The sequence below is a fragment of the Pristiophorus japonicus genome, chromosome 4, assembly GCF_044704955.1.
Source record: "Pristiophorus japonicus isolate sPriJap1 chromosome 4, sPriJap1.hap1, whole genome shotgun sequence".
NCBI classification, from domain to species: Eukaryota; Metazoa; Chordata; class Chondrichthyes; family Pristiophoridae; genus Pristiophorus; species Pristiophorus japonicus.
Genome location: NC_091980.1, coordinates 166,556,927 through 166,567,619, shown reverse-complemented (window position 1 = coordinate 166,567,619; position 10,693 = coordinate 166,556,927). Strand labels below are relative to the sequence as shown.

General features: G+C 54.0%; 1 protein-coding gene across 7 annotated transcripts in view; it reads right to left on the bottom strand.

The window, feature by feature from the left end:
- The window catches only part of mta1 (metastasis associated 1), a 161,601-nt gene extending 159,354 nt beyond the window's left edge, over positions 1 to 2,247 (bottom strand). For 4 of the 7 annotated variants that reach the window (XM_070878809.1, XM_070878808.1, XM_070878810.1 and 1 more), the window contains exon 1: positions 1,884 to 2,246. In XM_070878809.1, coding sequence (XP_070734910.1) covers positions 1,884 to 1,911 — 28 coding nt within the window. In that variant the 5' untranslated portion in view covers positions 1,912 to 2,246. Of the gene's footprint in view, positions 1 to 1,883 lie in introns of all 7 variants that reach the window. The other 3 variants (XM_070878807.1, XM_070878805.1, XM_070878806.1) reach the window with 1 other exon arrangement.
- Positions 2,248 to 10,693: the final 8,446 nt, after the last annotated feature.

Below are 10,693 nucleotides of genomic sequence, written 5' to 3'. Positions count from 1 at the left end.
GGGGAGGAGGGAACGGGGGGGGAGAATGAGGGAACGGGGGGTGAGAAAGAGGGAACGGGTGGGGGGTGAGAAGGAGGGAACGGGGGCGGGAGAGAAGGAGGGAACGGGGGCGGGAGAGAAGGAGGGAACGGGGGCGGGAGGGAACGGGGGCGGGGCGGGAGGGAACGGGGGCAGGTGGGGGAGGAGGAGGAGGGAACGGGGGAGGAGGAGGAGGGAACGGGGGAGGAGGAGGAGGAGGGAACGGGGGGGGAGGAGGAGGGAACGGGGGGGGGGGGAGGAGGAGGGAACGGGGGGGGGGGGAGGAGGAGGGAACGGGGGGGGGGGAGGAGGAGGGACGGGGGGGGGGGAGGAGGAGGGAACGGGGGGGGGGAGGAGGAGGAGGGAACGAGGGGGGGAGGAGGAGGAGGGAACGGTGGGGGGGAGGAGGAGGGAACGGTGGGGGAGAGGAGGAAGGAACGGGGGGGATGGAGGAGGGAACGGGGGGGGGGGGATGGAGGAGGGAACGGGGGGGGGATGGAGGAGGGAACGGGGGGGGAGGAGGAGGAGGGAACGGGGGGTGAGGAGGAGGGAACGGGGGTTTGGGGGGGGAGGAGGGAACGGGGCAGGGGGGTGAGGGAATGGGGGGGTGGGGGGTGAGGGAATGGGGGGGTGAGGGGGGAGGGAATGGGGGTGAAGGGGGAGGGAATGGGGGGCGGGGGGCGAAGGAGGGAACGGGGGGTGTCTGGGGGGGTGAGGTGTTTGGGGGTTGAGGTGGTTGAGGGGGTGAGGTGGTTGGGGTGGCGAGGAGAGGTTTGGGGGTGAGATGGGGGGGTTTGGGGGTGTTGCGGGGTGAGGGGGTGTTGCGGAGATGACGTGTTGCGGGGGTGACGTGTTGTGGGGGTGAGGCGTTTGGGGGGTGAGGGGTTTGGGGGTGAGGGTGAGAGGTTTGGAGGGGTTTGGGGTGTGAGGTGTTTGGGGGAGTGAGGGGTTTGGGGGGTGAGGTTTTTTTTTGGGGGGGTGAGAGGTTTTTTTTGGGGGGTGAGGGGTTTGGGGGGGGTGAGGTGTTGTGGGAGAGTGAGGGGTGAGGGTTTTTTTTGGGGGGTGAGGGTATTGGGGGTGAGGGGTTTGGGGGGGTGAGGTGTTGTGGGAGAGTGAGGGGTTTGGGGGTGAGGGGTTTGGGGGGGTGAGGGTATTGGGGGTGAGGCGTTTGGGGGGTGAGGTGTTGTGGGAGAGTGAGGGGTTTGGGGCGTGAGGGGTTTGGGGGGGTGAGGGTATTGGGGGGTGAGGGGTTTGGGGGGGTGAGGTGTTGTGGGAGAGTGAGGGGTTTGGGGGGTGAGGGGTTTTGGGGGGGTGAGTTTTTTTGGGGGGGGGTGAGGGGATTGGGGGGTGAGGGGTTTGGGGGGGTGAGGTGTTGTGGGAGAGTGAGGGGTTTGGAGGGTGAGGGGTTTGGGGGGTGAGGGGTTTGGGGGGGTGAGAGGTTTGGGGGGGGTGAGGTGTTGTGGGAGAGTGAGGGGTTTGGGGGGTGAGGGGTTTGGGGGGGGTGAGGTTTTTTTTTTGGGGGGTGAGGGTATTGGGGGGTGAGGGGTTTGGGGGGTGAGGGGTTTGGGGGGGGTGAGGTTTTTTTTGGGGGGGGTGAGGGTATTGGGGGGGTGAGGGGTTTTTGGGGGGGTGAGGTGTTGTGGGAGAGTGAGGGGTTTGGGGGGGTGAGGGGTTTGGGGAGGGGGGGTGAGGTGTTCCGGGGGGTGAGGGGTTGGAGGACGTGGAGTTGGGGGTTGAGTGCTTTGGGGAAGGGGGGTGGTGAGATGTTGGCGGGGTGAGGACCGGACACGGGGCGGCTCTGTTGTTCTCTCCGCCCCCATGTCCCGGTCCCGGCGGCCCGAGCCGCTGAGCCGAAAGGCACCTACCTCCGACCCGGTACATGTTGGCAGCCATGGCAGGGCCCGGACTCCCCCGGAGCCCCGATCGTGCCCTCTGCTCCCGCTCCCCGGCTCCGGCTCCGGCTCCCGGGGATGCTCGGCGGCGGCTGGCCGGGACCGCGGGCTCGAGCTCCCGCTCTTCGGCACTCGCTCGCGCTCTCCTTTGCTTCCTTCCCCTTTCTATCTCTCTCTGGTTTTCTTCTTGATCGCTCCTCTCTCTTCTTTTCTTGTTATTTCTCTTTCTATATCTCCGTTTTTTTTTATTTCTTCATCTCCTCCTCCTCCCTTTCTCCTTCCTCTTCTCACCGCCCGACGTCACCTATTCTTCGGAAGTGGAGCTTTGCCTGAGGTTCACTCGAGCTGCAACCCTGCCCCCTGCCCCCACTGCACCCCTCCCCCACTGCATCCCTTCCCCCACCATCTCTCCACCACTCCCCCACTGCAATCCTCCACCCCTCCCCCACTGCATCCCAATCCCACTGCACCCCTTCCCCCACTACAACCCTCCACCCCTCCCCCACTGCTTCCCTTCCCCCACTACAGCCCTCTCCCACTGCAACACTGCCCATCGTCCACTTTAACCCTGCCCCGTCCTCCGCAGCAACCCTGCTCTCTCATCCACAACCCTATCGCACCCTCACTGCAACACTGCCACCATCCCCAGTACAATGCTGCCCCCCACTGAAAACCTGCCCCTTCCGCAGTGCAACCCTGCCATCTCCCCCACTGCAACCCAACCCCCCTCCCCCACTGCAACCTTACTCTAACTGAAACCCACTGTAACCCTGCCCCACTGCAGCTCTGCCCCTTCCCCCAGTGCAACACTGCCACTCTCTCCCCCACTGCAACACTGCCCACTGCAACCCTACCCCCAATGCACACCTTACCCCTCATCATTGCAACATGGCACTCTCCACCACTGCGTTCCCACCCCCACTGCAACCCCGCCCCCTCCACCACTGCAACCATGCCCCTTACCCTTCTGCAACTCCTCCGCCACTGCATCCCGACCCCAATTGAAACTCTTCCCCCTCCCCCTTCCTCATATCAACCCTCTCTCTTACCCCACTATAATCCTCCCGCACTGCAACCCTGCCCCCTCCCCGGCACCAACCCCACAACCCTCCCCCACTATAATTCTCCCCCTCCCCCACTGCAACCCTGCTTTCTCCCTCACTGCAATCCTCCCCCACTGCACCTCTGTTGTCTCCCTCACAACAACACTGCCACCATCACCACCCAGTGCAATGCTGCCCCCACTGCAACCTGCCCCTCCCCTAGTGCTATCCTGCCCCCTCCCCCACTGCAACTCTGCCTCGTCCCCCACTGCAACCCTGCCTCCTCCCCCACTGCAACCCTGCCTCCTCCTCCACTGCAACCCCGCCCTTCCCCCACTGCAACCCTGCCTACTCCCCCACTGCAAATCTGCCTCCTGCCCCACTGCAGCCCTCCCCATTCCCCACTGCATAAGAACATAAGAACTCGGAGCAGGAAGGAGTAGGCCATTTGGCCCCTCGAGCCTGCTCCACCATTTAATTAAATCATGGCTGATCTGATCATGGACTCAGCTCCACTTCCCTGCCCACTCCCCATAACCCTTTATTCTCTTCTCGCTCAAAAATATGTCTATCGCCGCCTTAAATATATTCAATGACCCAGCCTCCACAGCTCTCTGGGGCAGAGAATTCCACAGATTTACAACCCTCTGAGAGAAGAAATTCCTCCTCATCTCAGTTTTAAATGGGCGACCCCTTATTCTGAGATTATGGGCCCGAACGTGGTGGCCTTACTGCCCACTGTCACTGGCTGCCGCCGACGGCTGGCGAGTTTTTTCGTCGATCTCCTCTCGGTGACAGATTCCTCTAGGTCTGCCGCTGGCAGGAGGGGAGGACCACGCAAGTGGTCTCCCGCCCGCCGAAGTGGCAGATTCCTCCCGGCAGGAGCCGACGACAGCCGGGGGAAGGACCAATGCATGAAGGCAGGTCTAACCCCGACGGGAAGTAGAAGACCTGAAAAAAATTGTTAGTGAACTTTTATTTACTTTTTTCCAGCGATTTATGTGGATGGGGGTCCCCTGGAAGGTTTTCTATTGGGTTTTTACTTAAAAATATTTTAGCTGTTCCCCCTCCCTGGGCCTGACTCAATCCTCGGCGGCACTTTGGCGAGGATCGCATTTGCCGTCAAGATTGGGAGCTGCCGCCCACTGCCGCCCAGATTCACGGCGTAAGTCATTTTTTTCCTGCTGGGGGTACTGCCAGATCTTTTAGAGGAATCTCCCTGGCAAAGTACTGCGAGGTCTCACGGCGGCCCTTTGGGCGGCACTTGGGCGGGCCTTGGCTTTGACCAAGTTCCGGCCCTAAGTCCCCTAGTTTTAGTTTCCCCTATGAGTGGAAATATCCTCTCTGCATCCACCTTGTCGAGCCCCATCATTATCTTATATGTTTCGATAAGATCACCTCTCATTCTTCTGAACTCCAATGAGTATAGGCCCAACCTACTCAACCTATCTTCATAAGTCAACACCCTCATCTCCGGAATCAAACTTGTGAACCTTCTGTGAACAGCCTCCAATGCAAGTATATCCTTCCTTAAATACGGAGAATAAAACTGCATGCAGTACTCCAGGTGTGGCCTCACCAATACCCTGTACAGTTGCAGCAGGACTTCTGTGCTTTATACTCCATCCCCCTTGCAATAAAGGCCAACATTCCATTTGTCTTCCTGATTAGTTGCTGTACCTGCATACCGTTATGTATGTAAACATTGTAACTGTGTAAGACTTGCCACCAGAGGGCGCAACTGTTGGAGGCCCAAGGGTCACCTGCACACCGTGCAAGGGAGTATAAAAGATGGTCTGCCATGCTGCTTAGGCACGCTGGAATTGTATTAAAGAGACTAAGGTCACCTCAGTTTTAGCTCACAGTACTCAGTCTTGTGGAGTTCTTCCATACTTAACAATTGCCGACGAGTAACAGATTACGAACTTTCACACGGTCATGGCTGCCGTTGGTATTCTAGAGAGATTTGTAGAGGGTGATGATTGGGAAGCCTTCATTGAGCGTCTCGACTAGTACTTCGTGGCCAATGAGCTGGATGGGGACGATACAGCGATCAAGCACAGGGCGATTCTCCTCACCGTGTGTGGGTCCACAATATACGGCCTCACCAAGAATCTGCTAGCACCGGAGAAACCAACGGGGAAGTCATACACAAAGTTGTGCACACTAGTTTGGGAATACCTCAAGTCGAAGGAGAGCGTCTTAATGGCCAGGTATTGCTTCTACACGCACCACTGCTCCGAGGGCCAGGACGTGGCGAGTTATGTCGCCGACCTGAGACGCCTTGTGGGAACTTGCAAATTTGCTGGATTTTTGGGGAAATGCTGCGGGACTTTTTTGTGCTTGGCATCGGCTACGAGGTCATTCTTCGCAAGCTGCTGTCCGCCGCATCCCTAGACCTGAGCAAGGTCATCATGATAGCCCAGGCATTCATATCCACGAGCGATAATACCAGACATCTTCCCAGCATCGAAGCTCACCGACAAGTACCGTGCATAAAATAACGTCGCTAGCAGGTAGAACTGCATATGGCAGGGCCTACACTTCTGCAGCTGCAAGACCTAGGATGACTCAGAGTCCGCCATTGGGCGTGAATGCAAATCCATTAGCACCATGTTGGTGCTGCGGGGGTAATCATTGAGCCCATCAATGTCGATTCAAGCACTACGTGTGCAAAGGCTGCGAAACAATGGGGCACCTCCAGCGAATGTGCAAAAGTGCTGCGACTCACCACGTGGCAGAGTCGGCAGAGGATGATCGATCTGGCGTGGATCACGCAGAACAAACAAGAGAGGCAACTCAACCCGAGGAAAAGGTGTATCGGGTACACACCTTCACCACCAAGAGCTCTCCTATTATGCTGAAAGTCAAATTGAACGGTATTCCGTTATCAATGGAGTTGGACCCGGGGGCGAGTCAGTCAATTATGAGCCAGAAGGCTTTTGAGAAACTGTGGAGCAACAAAGCACAAAGGCCTAAACTGAGCCCGATTCAGACAAAGCTGCGCACCTACACCAAAGAGCTCATACCAGTCAGTGACAGTGCGGCAGTTAAGGTATCGTACAATGGAGCTGTGCATGATTTATCATTGTGCATTGTACCAGTCGATGGCCCAACGCTATTTGGCAGAAGCTGGCTGGGAAAGATTCGATGGAACTGGCACGACATCAAAGCACTATCTTCAGTGGATGATGCCTCGTGTGTTCAAGTGCTGAGCAAGTTTCCGTCGCTATTTGAACTAGGCATCGGCAACTTCATAGGCGCCAAGGTGCAGATCCATCTAGTCCCCGATGCAAGGCCCATTCATCACAAGACTTGAGCGGTTCCGTATATGATGAGGGAGAAAGTCGAGATCGAACTGGACAGACTTCAACGAGAGAGAATCATATTGCCAGTCGAGTTCAATGAGTGGGCCAGTCCGATTGTTCCGATGTTGAAAAGCTATGGCACGGTCAGAATCTGCAGAGACTACAAGGTAACGATCAACAGAGTCTCGTTACAGGACCAGTACCCTCGACCCAAGGCGGATGAACCCTGTTCGCAACGTTAGCCGGGGGGAAGTCGTTCACCAAGTTGGACCTAACCTCCGCCTACTTGACACAGGAGCTGGCTGAATCTTCGAAAAGGTTGACGTGCATCAACATGCACAAAGGACTGTTTATATACCACAGGTGCCCTTTTGGGATTCGCTCGGCTGCTGCCATCTTCCAGAGGAACATGGAGAGTCTGCTGAAACCGGTTCCACGCACCGTTGTGTTTCAAGACAACATCTTGATCACCGGTCGTGACACCACCGAACACCTGCACAACCTGGAAGAGGTTCTAAGTCAACTAGACAGAGTGGGACTCAGGCTGAAACACTCCAAGTGTTTTCCTGGCGCCAGAGGTCGAATTTTTTGGGAGAAAGATTGCGGCAGACGGCATCAGACCCACGGACTCAAAGACAGAGGCCACCAAGAATGCACCCAGACCACAGAATGTAATGGAGCTCCGTTCGTTCCTGGGACGACTCAACTATTTTGGTAACTTTCTACCCGGGTTAAGCACTTTGCTGGAACTGTTGCACATGTTGCTACGTAAGGGTGACGACTGGGTTTGGGGTAAATCTCAAGAGACAGCCTTTGAGAAGGCCAGAAACCTACTTTGTTCCAATAAGTTACTTGTACTGTATGACCCGTGTAAACGATTAGGACTAGCTTGTGATGCATCTTCGTACGGGGTCAGCTGTGTGTTACAACAAACCAATGTATCGGGCAAATTTCAACCGGTTGCATACACGTCTAGAAGTCTGTCGAAGGCTGTGAAAGAGCCTACAGTATGGTCGAGAAAAAGGCATTAGCATGTGTATATGGGGTTAAGAAAATGTACCAATACCTATTTGGACTTCGGTTTGAGCTTGAAACCGACCATAAACCGCTCATTTCGCTGTTTTCAGAAAGCAAAGATATAAACACCAATGCTTCGTCCCGCATCCAAAGATGGGCACTAACATTGTCTGTCTTTGACTATGTTACCCGCCACAGACCAGGCATGGAGAACTGTGCTGATGCCCTCAGTCGGCTACCATTGCCCACTACCGGGGTGGAAATGGTGCAGCCCGCAGACTTGCTTCTGGTCATGGATACTTTTGAGAGCGAGGAGTTACCCGTCACTGCTCACCTGATCAGGACCTGGACCAGCCAGGATCCTGTGCTGTCACTTGTAAAAAGTTGCATCCTTAAGGGGAGCTGGTCGGCCATTCCCGGGGAAATGCAAGGTGAAGTTAAGCCGTTTCACCGACAAAGATGAAATGTCCATCCAGTCGGATTGTCTCTTATGGGGAAATCTCATGGTTTTGCCAAAAAAAAGGCAGGGAAATGTTTTTACATGGCTACACAATACTCACCCAGGCATAGTCATGATGAAGGCTATAGCCAGGTCGCATGTTTGGTGGCCCGGTATTGACTCGGACTTAAATTAATGTGTACACCAGTGCAACACGTGCTCACAACTGAGCAATGCACCAAGGGAGGCTCTATTGAGTCTGTGGTCATGGCCCTCCAAACCGTGGTCCAGGATCCATGTAGATTTTGCTGGCACCTTTCTCGGAAAGATGTTTTTAATTGTAGTGGACGCTTACTCTAAATGGATTGAATGTGTAATCACGTCATCCAGCACATCCACTGCCACCATTGAAAGCCTCCGGGCTATGTTCGCCACCCATGGCTTGCCCGACGTCCTTGTCAGTGACAATGGACCGTGTTTCACCAGCTTGGAATTCAACGAGTTTATGATCCGCAATGGCATCAAGCATGTCAGGTCTTCCCCATTTAAGCCCGTATCCAACGGTCAAGCGGAACGGGAAGTCCAAACTATCAAGCAGAGCTTGAAACGTGTGACAGAAGGCTCCTTGCAGACCCGCTTATCTTGGGTTCTGCTCAGCTACCGGACGCAACTCCACTCGCTCACTGGGGTTCCCCTGCAGAATTGTTAATGAAGAGAGCATTCAAAACCAGGCTCTCCCTGATCTAAATGATCATGTGGAAACCCGGCATCACCGGCAAAAAATGTACCACAATCGCGCGGCTGTATCGCGTGACATTGATGTTAATGACTCTGTTTGTCCTTAATTACGGTCATGGTCCTAATTGGATTGCTGGCACTTTCTTGGCCAAGGAGGGGAATAGAGTGCTTATAGTCAAACTATTGAATGGACAAACGTGCAGAAAGCATTTGGATCAGACCAAACTCCGATTCACCGACAACCAGGAACAACCTGAAGAGGACATCACCATCATCAATCCACCAACACACAGTGCAACACGTGCTCACAACTGAGCAATGCACCAAGGGAGCAATAGACCTCGCTGTCAATCAAGAGGATGAACCCACCATTCTCAACAGACCTGTCAGACCAGCCGTGCCGTAGTGCAGCAATGGTCCAACCAATTCACCCATGCCAGAGTTTGAACTCATACGATCAACCAGGGAGCATAGGGCCCGGATCATCTCAACTTGTAAATAATTTGTATCAAAGACTTTGGGGGGGCGGGGGCGGGGGGGGTGATGTTATGTATGTAAACACTGTAACTATGTAAGACTTGCCACCTGAGGGTGCAACTGTTGGAGGCCCAAGGGTCACCTGCAAACCTCGTGCAAGGGAGTATAAAAGATTGTCTGCCATGCTGCTTAGGCATGCTGGAGTTGTATTAAAGAGACGAAGGTCACATCAGTTTTAGCTCACAGTACTCAGTCTTGTGGAGTTCTTCCATACTTACATAGAAACATAGAAACATAGAAAATAGGTGCAGGAGTAGGCCATTTGGCCCTTCGAGCCTGCACCGCCATTCAATGAGTTCATGGCTGAACATGCAACTTCAGTTCCCCATTCCTGCTTTCTCGCCATACCCCTTGATCCCCCTAATTGTAAGGACTTCATCCATCTCCTTTTTGAATATATTTAGTGAATTGGCCTCAACAACTTTCTGTGGTAGAGAATTCCACAGGTTCACCACTCTCTGGGTGAAGAAGTTTCTCCTCATCTCGGTCCTAAATGGCTTACCCCTTATCCTTAGACTGTGACCCCCTGGTTCTGGACTTCCCCAACATTGGGAACATTCTTCCTGCATCTAACCTGTCTAAACCCATCAGAATTTTAAACGTTTCTATGAGGTCCCCTCTCATTCTTCTGAACTCCATTGAATACAAGCCCAGTTGATCCAGTCTTTCTTGATAGGTCAGTCCCGCCATCCCGGGAATCAGTCGAGTGAACCTTCGCTGCACTCCCTCAATAGCAAGAATGTCCTTCCTCAGGTTAGGAGACCAAAACTGTACACAATACTCCAGGTGTGGCCTCACCAAGGCCCTGTACAACTGTAGCAACACCTCCCTGCCCCTGTACTCAAACCCTCGCTATGAAGGCCAACATGCCATTTGCTTTCTTAACCGCCTGCTGAACCTGCATGCCAACCTTCAATGACTGATGTACCATGACACCCAGGTCTCGTTGCACCTCCCCTTTTCCTAATCTGTCACCATTCAGATAATAGTCTGTCTCTCTGTTTTTACCACCAAAGTGGATAACCTCACATTTATCCACATTATACTTCATCTGCCATGCATTTGCCCACTCACCTAACCTATCCAAGTCGCTCTGCAGCCTCATAGCATCCTCCTCGCAGCTCACACTGCCACCCAACTTAGTGTTGTCCACAAATTTGGAGATACTACATTTAATCCCCTCGTCTAAATCATTAATGTACAGTGTAAACAGCTGGGGCCCCAGCACAGAACCTTGCGGTACCCCACTAGTCACTGCCTGCCATTCTGAAAAGTACCCATTTACTCCTACTCTTTGCTTCCTGTCTGACAAACAGTTCTCAATCCATGTCAGCACACTACCCCCAATCCCATGTGCTTTAACTTTGCACATTAATCTCTTGTGTGGGACCTTGTCGAAAGCCTTCTGAAAGTCCAAATATACCACATCAACTGGTTCTCCCTTGTCCACTCTACTGGAAACATCCTCAAAAAATTCCAGAAGATTTGTCAAGCATGATTTCCCTTTCACAAATCCACACTGACTTGGACCTATCATGTCACCTCTTTCCAAATGCGCTGGTATGACATCCTTAATAATTGATTCCATCATTTTACCCACTACCGATGTCAGGCTGACCGGTCTATAATTCCCTGTTTTCTCTCTCCCTCCTTTTTTAAAAAGTGGGGTTACATTGGCTACCCTCCACTCGATAGGAACTG